At 38.0% G+C, this 20,174-nt stretch overlaps 2 protein-coding genes across 3 annotated transcripts in view; one reads left to right on the top strand and one right to left on the bottom strand.

Moving 5' to 3' along the window:
* Window positions 1-8,558, top strand: part of CFAP69 (cilia and flagella associated protein 69) — a 72,226-nt gene extending 63,668 nt beyond the window's left edge. For both annotated transcript variants that reach the window (XM_058424937.1, XM_032761129.2), the window contains exons 18-23: window positions 2,155-2,292; window positions 2,952-3,028; window positions 5,207-5,404; window positions 6,064-6,150; window positions 7,542-7,646; window positions 8,344-8,558. In XM_058424937.1, coding sequence (XP_058280920.1) covers window positions 2,155-2,292; window positions 2,952-3,028; window positions 5,207-5,404; window positions 6,064-6,150; window positions 7,542-7,646; window positions 8,344-8,514 — 776 coding nt within the window. In that variant the 3' untranslated portion in view covers window positions 8,515-8,558. The remainder of the gene's footprint in view (window positions 1-2,154; window positions 2,293-2,951; window positions 3,029-5,206; window positions 5,405-6,063; window positions 6,151-7,541; window positions 7,647-8,343) is intronic.
* Window positions 8,559-10,661: 2,103 nt separating this feature from the next.
* FAM237B (family with sequence similarity 237 member B) lies at window positions 10,662-19,288 on the bottom strand. The gene is made up of 5 exons (XM_058424941.1): window positions 19,251-19,288; window positions 19,014-19,092; window positions 18,752-18,801; window positions 16,896-17,838; window positions 10,662-16,321 (listed from the first exon to the last, which is right to left on the bottom strand). Exon 4 carries the CDS (start codon window positions 17,833-17,835, stop codon window positions 17,452-17,454), a length of 384 nt encoding a protein of 127 aa, XP_058280924.1. The 5' UTR covers window positions 17,836-17,838; window positions 18,752-18,801; window positions 19,014-19,092; window positions 19,251-19,288; the 3' UTR covers window positions 10,662-16,321; window positions 16,896-17,451.
* Between the last annotated feature and the right edge of the window lie 886 nt (window positions 19,289-20,174).

The raw sequence follows: 20,174 nt of genomic DNA, 5'->3' as shown, positions 1-20,174 counted from the left end.
CTTTGACTAGGAAAGGGAACTCCCTGACCCCTTGTGCTTCCCGAGTGACGCAATGCCTCGCCCTGCTTCAGCTCGCACACAGTGTGCTGCACCGACTGTCCTGCAGCCACTGTTTGGCACTCCCTAGAGAGATGAACCCAGTACCTCAAACGGAATTGCAGAAATCACCCGTCTTCTGTGTCGCTCACGCTGGGAGCTGTAGACCGGAGCTGTTCCTATTCGGCCATCTTGGCTCCACCCCCCGCATTTTTCTAATAATCAGTGATATTGAGCTTTTTTCATATGCTTGTTGGCTGCATGGATGACTTCTTTTGAAAAGTGTCTGTTCATGTCCTTTGCCCACTTTTGAATGGGGTTGTGTTTTTTCTTATAAATTTGTTTAAGTTCCTTATAGATGCTGGATATTAGACCTCTGTCAGATGCATAGTTTGCAAAAATTTTCTCCCATTCTGTTGGTTGGCTTTTCATCCTGTTGATAGTTTCTTTTACTGTGCAGAAGTTATTAAGTTTAATTAGATCCCATTTGTCAATTTTTGCTTGTGTTGTGATTCCTTTTGGCATCTTTGTCATGAAATCTTTGCTCATTCCTAAGTCCAGGTTGGTATTGCCTAGGTTGTCTTCCAGGGTTCTTATAGTTTTGGGTTTTACATTTAAGTCTTTAATACAACTTGAGTTGATTTTTCTGTATGGTATAAGGAAGAGGTCCAGTTTCAATTTTCTGCATATGGCTGGCCAGTTATCCCAGCACCATTTATTAAATAGGGAGTTATTTCCCCATTGCTTGTTTCTGTCAGCTTTGTTGAAGATCAAGTAGTTGTAGGTATGTAGCCTTATTTCTGGGCTCTCTATTCTGTTCCATTGAACTGTGTCTGTTTTTTCACCAGTACTACGCTGTTTGGTTACTGTGGTCTTGTAGTTTAGTTTGAACTTAGGTAACGTGATGCCTCTAGTGCTGCTCTTTTTGTTTAGGATTTCCTTGGCTATTGGGGCTCTTTCTGGTTCCATATGATTTTTTAAATAGTATTCTCTAGTTATGTGAAGATTGTTGTTGATAGTTTTATAGAAATAGTATTGAATCTGTAAATTGCTTTGGGCAGTATAACCATTTTAATGATATTGATTCTTCCTATCCTTGAGCATGGGATGTTTCTCTATTTGTTTGTGTCATCTCTGATTGCTTTAAGCAGTATTTTGTAATTCTCGTCATAGAGATCTTTCAGTTCCCTGGTTAGCTGTGTTCCTAGGTATTTTATTCTTTTTATGAAAATTGTGAATGGGATTGTGTTTCTGACTTGGCTGTTGGCTTGACTGTTGGTGTGTAGGAATGCTAGTGACTTTTGTACATTGATTTCGTGTCCCACAACTTTGCTAAAGTTGTTTATCAGCTAAAGGAGCTTTTAGCCTGAGACTATGGAGTTTTCTAGATACAGACTCATGTCATCTGCAAACAGGGATAGTTTGACTTCCTCTCTTCCTGTTTGGATGCTTTTTTTTTTTTCTTTCTCTTGCTTTATTGCTCTGGCCAAGATTTCCAATACCATGTGGTGAAAGAGCGCATGCCTGTCTTGTGCCAGTTTACAAAGGGAATGCTTCCAGCTTTTCTCCATTCCGTATAATGCTGGCTGTGGGTTTGTCATAGATGGTTCTTATTATTTTTAGATATGTTTCCTTAAGTATTGTTTATTTTTAAATGTAAATACTTCCCCTTCTGATGACTTGTATCTTCAATCCATTTTTATCGTTTCTGAGTTTTGACCTATAGCATCATAAAATAGTTTTTATATTTATAGCATAATGTATAGAAACCAAAAGTAAACAAGGTTACATCACTATTAAACTGACATTACTCAAGTTCTGGATTTCAAAATTTTTTAAATTATTTACATAGAAGTTTTACTTTTAAAAAGTAATTTTGTGAAATTTTAATATTTTACATAAACAATAAAAATGAAGGCTCTAAATTTTGCCACAGAGTGGGGAAGAAATAGCTGCTTAATTATTATTTCAAAAGTATAACCATGTAATAGACACTATTTTTTTGCTACAATATTTTTATATATTTTATGTTATCTAGACTAAAATCTCAAAATTAAGTATTTGTTTACTATGGTTTTTATCTGTCCCTTTTCTATTTTCATGCTATCCAATGATTAGATACAAAAAAACCTCTATTTACTAGCTTTCAAGAAGAGCAAAAAATCATCCCCCTGCCTGCTAACTGCCCATCTATTGCGGTTATGGATGTTTCTGAGAATATTAGAGCAAAAATTTATGCTATATTGGGCAAACTAGGTAAGAAGTTCTCTTCAAATTTGCAAGAGTCTGTTTTGCTAAGTATACATACTGATTTTACTTTGGAGTCAGTTTTTCAAATATAATGAGCAAAAGTCTCTTTATACAGAGAAATTCATTTTCCATTGTTACCCCAATTCCCAAACTGCACCCCTCACCAATTAAATCAGAATCTCTGTGTGTGGGATCCAGGCACTAGTATTTTTTAAAGCTCCCCAGGCAATTCCAATAGTGCAGATAGGATTAAGGACAGTTAGTTTAGATGATTAAGCTTAAAATACTGACATTCTGAGTCACTTGAGTTTTTTTTTTTTTTTAAGTCTTTGCTTTCTATTAAGGAAAAAGCTTATCAAACACTCCTCAGCTTCTGAAGTAAGATATTACTGTCTGACTACAACACAGAAAGAAATGATTCCTATATATTGGATGACCTGGCAGAAATGTGTTATAGAAGGAAGCCTACTCACAAGCTACTCACAGAATTAACTTTTTCATAAATCAAGATGAAGTCAAAAGTAACTTAGCATGTGTTTTAAGATGATAGATGATAGATAGATGATAGATAGATAGATAGATAGATAGATAGATAGATAGATAGATAATTTCTTAGAATTACTTGCTCTGCTAAAGTAATTCTGTCTTTATAAACTTTATTTTAGATTTTGAAAATTTACCTGGCCTATCTGCTGAAGATTTTGTCACCCTTTGTATCATACATAGATATCTTGATTTTAAAGTAAGTGTCTTTTTAATAACCTGATTATTAAAATCTAGATAGCAAAAAATTAACTAGAAAATAAAAGATCTATTCATGGTTGTAAGCAATCATATACATACTGTATAGTTTTTATTTTTCGTTTTGCATCTGATGCTGTTGAAGAAACACACCATACACCCATCCCATGATTGGGTGTTTTTCATGGGATAAGATTTCATCCAACTTAGTTCATGAAAGAAGATGTGCAAAACTGATGTAAGCCAGGCACGGTGGCTCACGCCTGTAATCCCAGCACTCTGGGAGGCCAAGGCAGGCGGATAACAAGTTCAGGAGATCAAAACCATCCTGGCTAACATGGTGAAACCCCATCTCTACTAAAAATACAAAAATTAGCTGGATGTGGTGGCAGGCACCTCTAGTCCCAGCTACTCGGGAGGCTGAGGCAGGAGAATGACGTGAACCTGGAAGGTGGAGCTTGCAGTGAGCCGAGATTGCACCACTGCACTCCAGCCTGGGCAACAGAGCGAGACTCCGTCTCAAAAAAAAAAAAAAAAAAAACCAAAAAAAAAAAAAAAAAAAAAAAAAAAACCCAAAAAAAAACTGATACAAAACTATTCAGAAGCCTAGCAAAAAAAAAAATTTTTTTTTTTTGAGTTGGAGATTTTGCTCATCACCCAGGCTGCAGTACAATGGCATGATCTTGGCTCAGTGCAACCTCTGCCTCCCAGGTTCAAGTGACTCTCCTGCCTCAGCCTCCCAAGTAGTTGGGATGACAGGCACCCGCCACCACACCCAGCTAATTTTTGTATTTTAATTTTTGTATTCTCATGCCTGCAATCCCAGCACCTTGGGAGGCCGAGGTGGGTAGATCACCCAAGGTCTGGGGTTCGAGACCAGCCTGGCCATACAGTTTCTTCTCCTTGGAGTTGGAATTAAATAAGTTATTACTTATTAAAATAAATTATTAATACTTATTAAAGTATTATTTTATCATTATATTATGATCCAATCTTGATTAAAAGATAGTAGGTTACTTACCTTGCTAGTTATATTTTTGTCAGTACTTTTGAAGTCTCAAGAAAGTCTTTTTAAGTTAACATTCTCCTTCTACTAATATTAGTACTGTATATTTGAATGTTGTAAATGAGTAAACCTCTATTTTCTTTCTTTCTTTCCTTCTTCTTTTTTTTTTTTTTTTTTTTTTTTTTTTTTTTTTTTTTTTTTTTTTTTTTTTTTTTTTTTTTTTTTTTGAGGCAGAGTCTCACTCTGTCACCTAGCCTAAAGTGCAGTTGCATGATCACAACTCACTGCAGGCTCAACCTTCCAGGCTCATTTGATCCTCCAGCCTCATCTTCCCAAGTAGCTGGGACTACAAGTGTGTACCCCCATACCCAGCCTTTTTTTTGGGGGGGGCAGGCGGGGCAGGGTAGAGACAAGGTCTCACTGTGTTTCTCAGGCTGCCCTCAAACTCCTAGGCTCAAGTGATCCACCCACTCCATTCAGCCCAAAGATGAGTTTTTTCCTTATCATAGATATATAATTTTTTTCTTTAATTTTATGGGTCCAGCACACTTCTGCTGCACAACTCTGCTCTTTTTTCTCTAATTCTAAATACACTCAAGAACATTAACTTCTAGACAGCCTAGAATATGAGATGGAGCCACTGGCATGATGGAACCATGGAGTTAAAAGCTTGAGATTCCATTATAATTTGCCTTAGCTAGAAGGTGAGGGGCAGGGCCCCTTTCTCAGGATGGCTGGGTTCCAGGGTCCTAGTAATCCCCATGTTCATTCTCCTAAAAGTTCATCTTGACCTAGCCTTCAATACAGGGCTTTAGGGAGGAATGTAACGGTAGTTCAAAAAGATGAGAATAAATCAGCCAGCTTCTGCAGCTGTGAAATCAAGGTAACTATAAACTAGAGGGCAGTGATGATGGTGATGATGGCAGTGAACTAGGCATAGGAGAGCCTTATCCATGAATAACATACCATTGAAAAACATTTGATAAATTCCTACTGAGTACTCAAATGTAGCTGGTACCCTCAATCATTCCCAATGCACTTATTACCAGGAAGTAATTTAGGAAAAGTTTAAGTGTTAACAGGAGTGACTAACCATATAAAAAAATTGTATAATTGTACAATTGCATCATTTATTTTTGGTTAATTTAACTTTGTTAAACTTTGTTGTAACAGATTGGAGAAATATGGAATGAAATATATGAAGAAATAAAATTAGAAAAATTAAGACCAGTCACTACAGATAAAAAAGCTTTGGAAGCTATTACAACAGCATCAGAAAATATTGGAAAGATGGTTGCTTCTCTGCAAAGTGAGATAATTGAAAGCCAAGCACGCCAAGATGTGCAAAATGAACAAAAAGTATATGCAAAAGTAAGCTACATAGATAGTGAGGAGGGAGAATGAAGATAGGTTGGTTAATGGGCACAAAAATACAGTTAGATAGAATAAGTTCTGTTGTTCAATAGCACAGTAGGGCAACTATAGTAACAACAATTTGTTGTACATTTCAAAATACCCAGAAGACTTGGAATGCTCCTAACACAAAGAAATGATAAGTGTTTAAGGGGATGGATATCCCAATTACCCTGATCATTACACATTGTGTGCACATATAAAAATATCACATGTATGCCATAAATATGTACAACTATTATATATCAATAAGAAAGTAAGCCACAGATACCATTAAGGCTCAAGATAATAATTTCAATGTATAAACCCAGATGAAGTTATCCATAAGATGCATTTTTCTTACTTGTGGGTGTTTCAACCTTGAGTTATTTTGTGGTTTTCTCTTAGAGTTATTTTCAGTGTCTCTGTGCAGTTTTAAAAGAAACTATGGAGTTTGACATTGAGTTACTATATTCAATGCTGTTTTTTTGCATTATAATTTTATTTCTACAGTCTTAAATTTTTAAAAGGCAGAGAGATACTTGAGACATGCCAGTGCACTCCAGCCTGGGTGACAGAGTGAGATTCTGTCTCAAAAAAAAAAAGAAACTGAAACTTAATTATCTTTCTCATTTCAGATACAGGCCACGCACAAGCAAAGAGAGCTGGCTAATAAATCATGGGAAAATTTCTTGGCTAGAACATCAAATGCTAAAACGTTAAAGGTAGGATTTTTAATGTATTATAGTATCCACAACAAATAGCCAACTCTTACAGACAGATTTTTTCAGGAACAAATATTCATTCAGTTTTTCCTAGCGACCTTTCCATATAATACCAACACTATTAGATGCTCATATGCAATTTAGAGTGATAAGTGAAACTGCATTTCACAGTTACAGAAGATGCTGCTTTGAGTTTCATTTGGTTTATCAGGGAGAAACAAGGCTGATGTTGTTGACCTACATAAAGAAGATGATAGCCAGGAATGAGCAGGAAAATGTGTTCTGCTTTCCATTCTGAACCTGCTTATTCATTGATTTCTTTTCTGTGAAAGGCAAAGTAAAGGACACAAAGAGCAACTATTTTGTATTACTCTGTCCCCCAAGAGCTTTCCCCTCTGTGATCACCAAAAGAAGCATTATGTTAAAACTTAAATGTGAATTGGGGATAAATATCCCTTTGTAGAAAAATGTGGTAAGCTACTTCAACTGTAAGCTAGAAACTAATCTAAAAAATGTATAGTGCTAATCGTTCACTTGAAATATGTGAGAAACACCATGGATTTCCAGAATTTCATTACTTTTCCCCACCCTTTTCCATTAATATCTTGGATAACTTTTTAAAAAATCTCTCCTTCATTTCTGATACTTTGGATACACTTTACCTAATGTTCCAATACTTCCTGTAGATATAAAATTGCTAAATGTTAAGTTAGTCCACAAAGACGGTGGAACCATATTAAGATAGCAAAACCAAAGTTAAGAACAATCTCACTCAAGGTACCAAGTTATCTCCCTTTTCACTGAAAGTTCTTCCCAACTCTACTTATAAAATATCTTCATAACTGCCTGTATTTTTAGCACTAGTTAATGAAAATCAGCTGCTTTCCTGCAGGTCATTTATTACTTCACATTTCACTTGTTTAGTGTAGCAAATACCTTGAAAATAACTTCAAATAGCTTAAATATAACTGCAGTGAATTACATAATTTATATTATTCTGAATGCTTAAAACAAGTGTAATCAGTTGATAATTTATGCAACATATTTTGCAACATGCATCACCTGATATAAATTTAATAGCTTATTAAATTATGTGCTAAAAATTGAACCTGATTTCTTCAGGATCTGCTTGACCCCTTGGTCATATATGACCAGTACTTCCAGAAATCTCTGGAAGACTTTTAGTTGACTGGAGTCTTCTTCAATGTGCAAAGTATCTAACTTACTAATAACTGTCTTTTTAGTCTAAATGAGTAAATGCAGATTTCAGCACTATCTAATAAACAGTCAAAGCATAAGCCAGACACAATTAAATATGTTTTTCATTGTAAGTACCATCATTACTGATTTAATAGCAATTAATATTTTCTTTCTAATTTAAAAATCCTCAGAAAGCAAAAAGGCTGCAAGAAAAAGCTATAGAAGCCTCCAGATACCGTAAACGACCACAAAATGCAATATTTCACCAAACAGATATTAAAGGCCTTAACACAACGGTAGGATTCTTTCTCCATAACATTTTCTTAATAGACATTAAATTTAGAGTGTTTGAACAACGGTGCAATATACTGAAAACCATTGAATTTTACACTTTAAATGGATAGATTATGTGGTATTGAATTACATCTCAATAAAACTGTTCAAAAAAATTTAAAATTTACAAATTAGAAGTTAAAAAAATTAATAAAAAAAAAACTTAGGCCCCCAAAATATTATGTCTATGGAATTTTCATCTCACATTTTTTCTTTTTGCTGTTCAAATTTCATATCATTAAGGCATATTTATCTCCAACGTATATCCACTTTTGCCCAGTTCTGGTTTAGAGTAGGCCCAGCCCTCCAGGATTTCTAAGAAACTGCTATAAACACTAGTCAGCTTATAACTGTCCTTATATCTCTTTAACAGAAAAGACGCAGTGCTTCCTTTTCCTGGCAAGTAGATCCCAAGTGTTCCTGGTATCCTCTGCTAGACTTAACTTGCCCCCAGTTACAAAGCTGATAAGCAATAGAAATAGAATTCAAACCTACTTTTCCTGGCTCCGATGCCCTTATCTTTCTATTATACCATAACTGCCTCCTAGTTACTCATTACATTTGTGTCTTTTCAAAAGTAAGCTGAAGGATGAATGAGTTTTTCTCTTGTTGAAAATTGTGTATATGGACTTTTAGATATTTACCTTTTGCCTTTTTTAGGTGCCCTCTGGTGGGGTAGTAACAGTGGAAAGCACTCCTGCCCGATTAGTAGGAGGACCTCTGGCTGATACAGATATTGCTCTTAAAAAACTGCCCATTCGAGGAGGAGCCTTGCAGAGGGTGAAAGCAGTTAAAATTGTGGATGCACCAAAAAAGAGTATTCCTATGTAATATACTGTAGAGAATTTTTGAAATAAAATCAGCTTGTAATTGTTTAGCTGAATATATCTTTATAAATATGTAAAGCCAATATTTTAGAATAAGTATTTTAGTATAAATATTTTAGTAAAATACTATAAAAATAAAAGGACATATAATTTATTTTTATGGAAAACATCAACATGTAATATCAGAAGAGTTGTCATCAGTTTCTTTGGAAACGCTACCAATTTTATTAAGTGAAATTGTAAAACATAGTACATCAGTTAGGACTCTGTTGGTTGCATGTGAACTATTCCAACTAGTTTAAGTCAGAAAAAAAAATTTCTTACAGGCTCTATATCTATCAAATCTAGGAGGAATTTAGACTACAGGCATTGCTAAATCTAAGGACTAAAACTATATGAGTAGGATCTTCTTCCCTAGCAGCTCCTGGCTTACGTTCTCTTAGGTTGATGCCTGTGCCTCTGTGGTTTCTGCAACTGCCTATGCATCTCAGGACCCCTGATTGCCCACATGCCTACAGTAGTCCTGAGCCATTCACCATGACTTTGGCCATGGCTGAGTACTGCCTATTCCTGGAGCCAGAAGCAGGGCAACTCCATCCAAAACATATGGATAGTGTGGGGAATCAGGGTGCTATTATCAGAAGCAAGTATATGTGAATATTGGGCAGCAAGATAAACAATAACTCTGCAACAAATATGTTGGTCAAAATAAAATTATGTTTTCTCTGCTATAAAAGCAAACGTTAGTCATGAGCTAAATGGTAAAAAAGAAAAAGAAAACTACAGCTGGTTTTACTCTTAATATGTAAATACACAAAGCAAACTAATGCTACTTCTCATCTTTAATGGGGAAGGGAAAGGTGTAATGGAGGAAGTGTTTTCCCTCGTTTGGTGGTAGAGGTATCTTGTCAAAGAATAGGAGATAAATGCCTTTATGCTGGACATAGAGCAAATCTGTGTCCCTGGATGCCATTATAAAGTCTTCCTCTCCTGCCTTCATTCCCTTCACACCCCTCCTCCAGCCTGGAAGCCACAAAGGACATGAGTTCATGTCCAGGGATCAGAGAGACAAGGACCTGTTTCTTAGGAAAATAAACTGGAATTTGAGTCTAGATTCTGGGCCCGTGGGGCACACTCAGCAGTGTACTGGTAAATGTAAACAACTAGCTCTCCAGGAGGGAAAAGCCCTGATTTACATCATGTTCTCACCAATTCACACGGTATAAATACTGCCACTATTACCAATCTCAAGCTACCAACATGATGCCATTGAATACAGGGTTGGGAAAACAGATAGGTTCTTTCATTATTAGATAAGAGCAGGCTCTATCACCTCAGTGGACCCACATTTTCCTCCTTCTTTCCTCCTCCTCCTCTTCCCCCAACTCACATTCCTCTAGGGATTTTCCATTATCCTGTCTGTGAAGACAGTAACATCTTCATTGAGGGATAGAGGTTGCAGCTATTGTTATTGTTCTAATTAGAACGAGTTGCCAGTTCACCTTTGATTGGCGGCTTCTCACCCTGGCCCAGATGCCCATCCTTTTGTGCCCCATAGGAGTAGATAACATGCATCAGCTTATCAGTGAGCTTTGTTCTCTCCTGAATCCCTTTCTCTAGTCTACCAACCTCAAGAAGATACTAGAAGGCCTAATTTGTTTCTTTCCTTCACAAGAAACCCTAAGCATGGGTAGGAGCATACAACAATGAGATGCTCATACAAAAAATACCAGATACATCTTAGGCACACTTCAGTATACCCAGAATTGATGTAAAGTGTCCATGGCTAAGAACAATGAATCTTTGCTCCATTTTGTAGACTATAAGCTCTCTAAGAACAAGGTAGAGACCATATCTCATTAATTATTGTACTCAGTATCTCAGGAAATAAATTATTAGATAATGTGATGGTGGCCTCAGCTACTGGCAGTCTTTCCCTTGAGCTCTGCAAATGCAGCAAAGTACTGAGCTCAGAGGGAAGATTCAGCCAACAAAATACTATACAAGTAATGCTCAACACAGACAACATGTTAGTTTAAATGTATTTACTTCATAACATGATAGATTTTCTCCAAAATGGTGAGGCATAAATACTACTACATGAATATAACCAAGGTGTGGAAATAGTATTACTTGCTTGAGTATCATTTTTGTATGTAGTACAACTAAATGTCTCAGATTGATCAGGACTGTAATCTAGATAATTTGTGATGTCTGTGAACCTTTCTTCTTCCATGTATTTTGCCCATCATCAAGAAGAAAGGTAAAACAGGGCAGATTATTATGTAGCAGCTATTTAATAGACAAATAAGTGTAAGCTGATGGAGAGCAGTAATGTTCCTTAATACAGACACTTGCACTTGGTAGACAGATTCACCCAAGTTTGCATATTATAATTCCAGCCACCACACAGTGAGTGAGTGAATCTTTCTCACAATGTCACTAACTCTAAGTCTCTGTCTCTCATCACATCCTATACTCTCACACCACCCCTGAGCTCTAGGGGACATGATGCCTACCCGATCCTGCCGGCTGAGAGGAGGATGGTATATTTTCTTACATTAGTCAGGTGAGACAAAATTTGAAGCTTTCAAACTAAAACTTTTACTAACCAACTGAATGAAGAGAAAGTCAAAAGAATAAAAGTGTGGAATTCAGTGAGCACAGATAAAAGTAGCTTCAACAATCTCAGTGATGGGACTTTTACCACATGGGAGAGCTCATTCTAGCATGGTTAAACTAATTGTCAGACAGTGCTTACTTACATTGGATGAAAAATCAGTGAATAATTAGGTGAATAACTTTCATCCATCTGGCATCATCAGTCTGCCTTATGGAACATAAAGTATTTTATATACAACTATGTCATCCACCTTAAGTCTTTTGAGGTCAAATATCCAGTTTCTTTCATCATTCTACTGATAATGTAGTTTCTAGAATTTATGAATCTGGTCAGCTCCATCTGAAGTGCTACAATTTGTTAATATTCCTCTAAACTCTGACCAAATGGAACAAAGATTTTTCAGGTGAGCAGGATCAGTGTAGTTCCTCTCATTTTTACACACATTCTGCCAACACAACCTTAACTTACATTAGTTTCATTAGCAACCATTTTTCTTTATTGCTTATATTTAGTCGCCTTTCAAGGAAAATGTCAGGGATGCTTTCTGAGAAAGAATAGCAGACCCTGACATCCAGGAACTGTCCTGGTGCTATCAGGTCAAAATTCTATAGATAGACCCAATACCCCAACTTTGGTTTCCAATATCATTCTCCAATAAAATGAGCCAGGGATTCTTGGAGAAATGGCTAATTCTAAGGCTGGCACAGAAATATATGAGTCTGGAGCATCTTACTGAGCTCCTAGTGGCCAAAGCTGGATTGATTTGAACAAATCGATAATGTAGTGTTGGATTATAAACCAAAGTATAAACAAATGTTCATAAATCCATACTGATATAAATAAATGATGAAAGGAGGGAAAAAAGGAAGGAAGGGAGAGTGAAAGTGGGGGAAGCCTCCATACAAAGAATTCTAAATGATTTATGTAGATATTCCCTCCTCAAGAAGGTACAAGATAACTACCCATTCTCAAGTATGGGTTATGCTTAGTGACTTCTTTCCAGAGGATATAATATAGAAAGAAAGTGGAAAGAAACTTTACAATGGAGAAAATTGGCAAACACTACCTTAGCTAAGGTTAAACACCACCAATGGCAAGTCACATCAATGACATGTGCCTTTGATATGACTTGTTGAGTATGGTACTTTACCTCTGTGGTCTTCATCCCAAAAACCTATAATCCCAGTCTAACAAAGACATCAGGCAAACGCAAACTGAGGGGCATTTTGCAATATACCTGACCAGTACTCAAAATTGTCAAGGTCATCAAAAACATGGTCTGAGACATTGTCACAACCCACAGGAACCTCAGAAGACATGACAACTCAGTGTAACGTGGGATCCTGGAACAACAATAAAAGGAGCTTAGGGAAAAACTACTGAAATCTGAATAAAATAGGAAGTTTAGTTGTATTGGTTTCAGTGTATTAGTTGTGACACATATGTTAAGATATTAGCAATGAGAATAAACATGGGGCCAGGCACAGTGGTTCAGGCCTGTAATCCCAGCACTTGGGAGGCTGACTCAGGCAGATCACTTGGGTCCAGGAGTTGGAGACCAGCTTGAGCAATGGAGTGCAATCCTGACTCTACAAAAAATACAAAAATTATCTGGGAGTGGTGGTGTACACCACACCTGTAGTTCCAGATATTTGGGAGGCTGAGATAGGAGGATCAATTGAGCCCAGGAGGTGGAAGCTGCAGTGAGCCGTGATTGCACCACTGACAGAGCGAGACCCTGCCAAAAAAAAAGAAAAAAAATGGTGAGAGGTATATAGGAACTCTGTGCCATCCTTGCAACTTCTCTGCAAATTTAAAACTATTTTAAAATGAAAAGTTTATCAAATTTACAAGAAGAAAAACATTAAAAAGTGGGCAAAGGACATGAACAGACACTTTTCAAAAGAAGTCATACATGCAGCCAACAAGCGTGTGAAAAAAAAGCTCAATATCACTGATCATTAGAGAAATGCTATCAAACCACAATGAGATACCATCTCACACCAGTCAGAAGGACTGTTATTAAAAAGTCAAAAAATAACAGATGCTGGCGAGGTTGCAGAGAAAAGGGAATGCTTATACACTGTTGCTGGGAGTGTAAATTAGTTCAACCATTGTGGAACAGTGTGGCAATTCCTCAAAGAGCTAAAAACAGAACTACTATTCGACCCAGCAATCCCATGTCTGAGTATATGCTCAGGGGAATATAAATCATCCTACCATAAAGACACATGCACATGAATGTTCACTGCAGCGCTATTCACAATAGCAAAGACATGGAATCAACCTAAATGCCCATCATAACAGACTGGATAAAGAAAATGTGGTCCATATACACCATGGAATGCTATGCAGCCATAAAAAGAATGAGATCATGTCTTTTGCAGGAACATGGATGGAGGTGGAGGCCATTATCCCTAGCAAACCAACACAGGAACAGAAAACCGAATACCGCATGTTCTCACTTAAGTGGGAGCTAGATGATGAGAACTCATGGACACAAAATGGGGAACAACAGACACTGAGGCCTACTTGATGGGGGAGAGTGGGAAGAGGGAGAGGATCAGGAAAAATAACTATTGAGTACTAGGCTTAGTACCAGGGTGACAAAATAATCTGTACAACAAACCCCCGTGAAATGAGTTTACCTATAGAACAAACCTGCATGTGTACTCCTGAACCTAAAATAAAAGTTTAAAAAATAAACACAATTAGGCCAGGCGCGGTGGCTCACGCCTGTAATCCCAGCACTTTGGGAGGCCAAGGCGGGCGGATCACGAGGTCAGGAGATCGAGACCATCCTGGCTAACACGGTGAAACCCCGTCTCTACTAAAAATACAAAAAATTAGCTGGGCGAGGTGGCGGGCGCCTGTAATCCCAGCTACGCAGGAGGCTGAGGCAGGTGAATGGCATGAACCCCGGAGGGCAGACCCTGCAGTGAGCCAGGATCGTGCCACTGCACTCCAGCCTGGGCAACAATGAGACCCCGTCTCAAAAAAATAAATAAATAAAAAATAAAAATAAACACAATTAAAAGTTTATTTAAAGTTTAAAAAAGATTCTGGGCAGGCTTGGTGGCTTATGCCTGTAATCCCAGCACTTTGGGAGGCAGAGGCAGGTGGATCACCTTAAGTCAGGTGTTCGAGACCAGCCTGGTGAACCTGGTGAAACCCCGTCTCTACTAAAAATACAAAAAATTAGCTGGGCATGGTGGCAGGTGCCTATAATCCCACCTACTCGGGAGGCTGAGGCAGGAGAATCACTTGAACCCGGGAGATGGAGGCTGCAGTGAGCCAAGATCACGCCATTAAACTCCAGCCTGAGCAACAAGAGTGAAACTCCGTCTCAAAAAAAGAAAAAATAAAGATTCGATAGAAACAGCAGAGGAACTTTAGACATAGATAATTATTATCCCTTGTATCATCTTATGAAGAAATATTTGTGGGGTCAATATTAGATCCTTTGCCACCTTTTTTCTCCTCAGCCTTAAGCTCTCTGAAAAATAATTGGTTATGAGCTAAGCCAAATGAGCTCAGCATAAACCCAAAGCTGTGAAACTGAGTCTTTACCACGGTACCACTACAAGAATTGATGGTTTGTTTTTTAAAATGATCTCTAGACTGTCAAATGATTTTGGATAGGACAAAAGAGAAATACATATTGTCCCTATTCAGCTTCATTTTGACCACCTTTTTTATCTTCTATTTTGATATCATAAAATTGCTTTTGAATTAGATCTTTCAGTCTATCCCTACATTGTCCCACTTCAGTGTCAACTCTGTGAGTCAAGGATTACGTCTGGATTGTTCACTAATATACCCTAAAGCTTAATGAATATTTGTTGAATGAATGAGTGATGAACAGAAAGAATAAGTTTTTTTATAGGCAGATGACACTATTTATGCCAAAAACGGGGAAGAATTTACGGTATGTAATCACCATCAAAAAGCTTAAGATGAACTGTTTTAAAACCAGATAGCCCAGTTTAGCAAATGTTCTTATTTTTAACCCAATGTAGTATGTAAATTCAATGAAAAGAACTAGAAAACCATTTTGCCATAACTGGAAGACTAATTTTATTGATTTAAGCTAAAATGTTTATCATCACTTCAATAAAATTGTCATGACAACTATGAGTGATTGAGGACAACTGGTTGAACAATTTTTTAGACTAAAATTACATGGTCTTGCTTTACAGTATTGAACTTTTGAGCTTCAATCATTTGCCCACAGACTGTAAAAGAGAACTGTTTTTTAAGGAAAACCATAACACTGCCTCTAGGTACCACTTCAGCTCCTCTGCAGGAAATGAATTCTAGGTGGATAGCTGTCTGGTCATTTTTATGAGAACATTAGCCCTACCCTTCAACCAGCTGATTTTCTGAGCTTAGGGATCCACCCTTAATTGGCAAGATAAAAAATTTTCAATCTAGGAAATTATTAGTCCTACAGTCTTATATTATCTGCTACTCATGCAAAAGTGGTTATATGAAATAATATTACTGAACGCTATGAGGTCCTTTAATATTGAAAATTCCTAACCTGGGGTTTATGCAGCCCCCTGAAATTACATGCAAAATGTAATTTTAAGAGTGTTTATATATAAACCCCTAATAAATGGTCTATACATCGTCAGAATTTGAAAGTAGTCAATCATGCAAAGAGTGCCCCTCCTTTAATTCAGTTTATTCTTGGATCAAGTCAAACCATCAGACAGTTTGTTACTTGTTCGGTATTATTTTAGCCGATTTTAAAACATTTTATATTTGAGTTTGAGTGTACTGGAATCAGACTGTATAGGAGAGAACCTATCATTGTTAAGGATACTTGAAACCAGTGTTGTAAACCATGGTAGCCACTGTGAAAACCTATGGGTCAGATTTTTATTGATTCTTTGTCCTGGAAAAGGCTGGACCTCTGTTGAACATGTGGTTTGGTTTTTCTTATAAGCATGTGAATCTTAAAACTGTTCATGTGTCCCTCTTCACTATGACAAGTTGGAAACAGACCAAATTTATAGGCACCCTTTATCAAAGGTATAGGCTTTTACGACATGCATTCAAAAAGTACTAATCTAAACCATAACTCCATTGTATTACTTCCCTGTCTTCATGTCCCATTGTTCCAATTTCCTCCACTACTTCATGTTTTCCTTTTCTTCGGTATATTTCTTTAAAGCTTCGCATCCTTTTTGAAATAAGATGTGAGATATAAATAGGCAATATAAAAAAATAACTCAGCTAACACAAAAATTCTATCAAATTGTACTTTACTAAAATGAAGTTTCTTACTGTCTTTTTGTTTATTGTTCCTTTTTCAAAACAAAGACAATAAAAATGAGAACATAAAAAGGTTTTAGTCCTTAATGCATAGAAAAATACTTTAATATAGAAGATGGCTTGGTAATGAAATGTACATTTCAGAAACCACAAACTATACTACATTAAATATTACTTTTTAGGATAATACTGCCATTAGTTTTGGCACAGTTTAAAAGTCAATATTAATATATAAGATACCTCATAAAATTGGTTACAATTTTATTCCATTGACTATTGTATCTAAAAAAAGTCACATTTGCCTTTTAATTGACGTTTTCTTTAAAACAAAGACACTTTAAAAAGACACTTTCTAAGTAAAAAATTATTGAGAAATTATCTGAAAATATTGGAATAATTCAATAGCAATAAAGCAATTACAACAAAAAAGTTTATCAGTATTAAAGAAATAATTTGTATAACTATGACAAGAAATATTTGACCTCATAAATACAAGTTTTCAGGTCACTGTCATCTTGCTTGAGGTATTTTCCATGTTTTCTCTTAAATGTAATACTCTCATTTTGTAAAATCTAGTCCTGTAAGATTTCAAAGAAGAAATTGTTAATATTCATTCCAATATGACTCTTAAATTTCCTGCTTTTATACAACCCTATTGAAAAAAATAATTTCAAAAGCCTAAATACATGTCTGATGTTTAAAATTTCTTCAACGAATGTAATATGAATAATTACAGGGTTAAATGGCTTTCTTATGAACTATTCATGGGGAAACAAGGATGATTTTAATTATCTACCAAAGCGTATTATATTCCAAGATCATTTAGAATTGTTTGTACATCAGAGCTTGTGTGGTTTGTAAATAGTATAAAATGAGTAAAAATGAGAATCAAAACCTATCATTTTAGGGAAAAAAGCTAAATATGGCAAATTTGTTACCTTGTTGGATAACTTGAAAAAAAATCGGAAGAATTAAACAGTGACTTTTAAAGAAAAGTAAACTGCTATTCTCTTAAATACACATTTAAATTACCTCCTGTTATTTTCTGTGGAAAATTATATTTGGGGGCATCACCTGTCTTCTGCCCATTCCATGAGATCTTGAAAGCAAGCAGTCTACATACATGTCCCAGAAATCCTGAGCTATGTTTAAGAAGACATTATAATGTCCAGGCCGCTGAGATTTTTGCAAGAACAACATGAAATTCCAAAAAGCATCCACGTTGTGCTCCATCTTGAGTTCCTTGAGATCTATCAATGTCAAAGAGCAAGCTTTCCAGCACTGGAGATCAATGTCTTCGGTGATTCCTGGGCTGATGCTGGCAAGCACTCCCTTTTGAAACTCAAAGTCAGCATTAACCAGATTGATCAGCATCACGCAGCCCAGCTGTAGATGGAACCATCTTCTCGTAGCAAAACACATATTCTATACAGAAAAAAAATGAGGGAGGGTATATTTAACTTAAAAAATTTATTCAATCACTTGATCTAAAACACGGTAAATACACATATATTTGCTTTTGATCCAGCCAAATCTGCTTACTAGGTATTCGTTTTTTCTAAGTTACTGATTATCACATCTTCCTTTAGGATATTACAGTTCCGGTTTGATTTCTAACGTTCTGATCGAGAGTCTTTGAAATCCAACACGTTTATGAAAATGCAAAGGTTCATTTCATCACAGACCTTTAAAACTGGCAGAAACCTTAAAGAGCTTATGCTCCAACCTTCTCCCTTTACCGATTAGATCATTAGTGATACGGTTCCGCAAGTCTTCAGACTCCTGACTGCCTATCCAAGACTCCTACCTACCACAACACATTTCAACTAAGTTTAAGTGGATCAAAATACAGTCCTTTCTACATGTAACCACACGAAGTATTTTGCTGTTGTTGAAATAGTATTAACCCAAATGGTACTAGATCTCACAAGCACCGTTTAAGTTTCAAAGTTACTGCTGCTTCCATTTTCATGTATTGAAAAATACTTTTTACGCACTAATATCCGGTGTATTCTTGGCTTTCCTTAGTTTGTTTAGGAGCTGGTTGGAGATGAACATAGACACACATGAAGTGGCACAAAAACAAAGATGATATAAGGTAGGATGAGATAGTGCAGGGCCCATTACATTCAGCAAAATCTTGACATTTTTCTAAGGCCTCTTTGCGTGCTTCCTTGCCAACTGATTGTTGGGTAAAATCGGCCCAAAGCACATAAGAGGATGTTAAGGACTAAGTGGGCATTGAATTGCCAGACACCTGCTATTCAAGGCTGCTGTTGGAAATGTCCCTTTTACGGGGAGGGATAGGGAGAGAACAGATCCAGAACACAAGACTCACCTTTTTCCCCCCTGTACACTGCCGTCTGCCACCTCCCCAAAAAAGTTGGGCTGAAGAGAGAAATCATACGAAACAAATCTAAACAGGACATTCAAGTTATTTCACATCGTCGAAAATTGTGCAAATTCCCCAGACTGAGCTGAAAGCTGGCAGTTTATGATACATGTTGTATCGGAGGGGCTAGGGTAGAACCAGGGAATTTCTTCCCCCTCACTTTCAGGTTAGCGCCTCCCCCAGTGCCCCCCGCCCCGGGTCAGGTCACCTGGGCGGAGAAGAGGGATCCCACGCGGGAGTCGAGGACCTCTGGTCCACGTCCGAGGCGCGTGTCCCGGCGCGATGTCCTGGGTGAGTTACGCTGGTTGGGAGGAGGACGGGGCGCCTCCTGCCCAGGAGGAACTAGAGGTTTCAGCGCGGGCGACCCCTGCCCAGGGCACCCTCTGCCCAGCGGACCCACTCCCCGAGGCAGGCGAACTGGGCGAGGCAGCGCTGTGACACCCACCCCGAGCGCTCACTGGGCGCCCGAGCTCGCCCAGCGGAACCGTCTCGGCCGCGGTGCGCTCCGGCGCTGGAAGGCTCTGGCTGGCACTGGCTCACCGCGGGTGGAGCTGCGGGTTCTGCTGCGGCCACGCGGGGTTCCCGAGACAGACCCGCCGTTGGGACCGCGATCCTTTTCTAGAGGCGGAGTGAGGGGGCAGAGCGTGGGTGGCTGCGCTCTCGAGGCCCCTCCCTGACCTCGCCCAACTTCCTAGCCCCCAGACCTCGGGGACCCCTGCGCCCTGCGCCCCTGCCTTAGACGCTGCTCTCGCCTCTCCTGCCCGCCTCCGACTTTCTTGCTATGCCAAAGTCTCAGGGTCTTCTTCGCTCTCTCCTTCTTACTTTGTTCCTTCTTTTTTCCTCGCTGAGAAGATCCATCTCGGCAGTAGTCAGTCCACACACCCAAGTTATCTTCTCCCTCCTCCCACCTGTGCTCCACACCGTATTCTCCTACTCAGAGAAAAATTCTCTTAAGGCTGTGGACTCTATTAAAATCCCAAACCTCCTTGAACGGTTCTAATCTCTAGCTAAACACCGTTTATTATTAACACTAACACATACACAAGCGCAAACATACCCTTGCTTCTACCTAAATACACACTGGAGGAAAAGTTTCCTTTATCCCTTCATGGATGAAGATCTGAGCAAGTACCTTGAATTTCACATATGTATATTGTCCATCAATCTCAGCCCCAACACATCACTTGGACTATATATGAGTTTAAGTCTGCCTGCTCTGCCTATAGCCCAGCAGCGATGATCAGATGGGGCTAGGGAAATCAAAGCCAGCTGCCTTATCCCCATTTCCCCTCAGGCAGGCCACCCTTCTCACAGGTTCTTGAGCTGGGATGGTGAGATCATGGGGTGAGATGAGTGCCAAACCAAACAG

This window comes from Hylobates moloch, unplaced genomic scaffold (genome assembly GCF_009828535.3).
Source record: "Hylobates moloch isolate HMO894 unplaced genomic scaffold, HMol_V3 SCAFFOLD_1, whole genome shotgun sequence".
Lineage (NCBI taxonomy): Eukaryota > Metazoa > Chordata > Mammalia > Primates > Hylobatidae > Hylobates > Hylobates moloch.
Note: the sequence above shows the minus strand (reverse complement) of the source record. Positions and strands in the feature narration are given on the sequence as shown.

Excerpts from the sequence above, each read along its gene's own strand:
- FAM237B (XM_058424941.1), bottom strand. The coding sequence starts at position 17,835 with ATGTGTTTTGCTACGAGAAGATGGTTCCATCTACAGCTGGGCTGCGTG.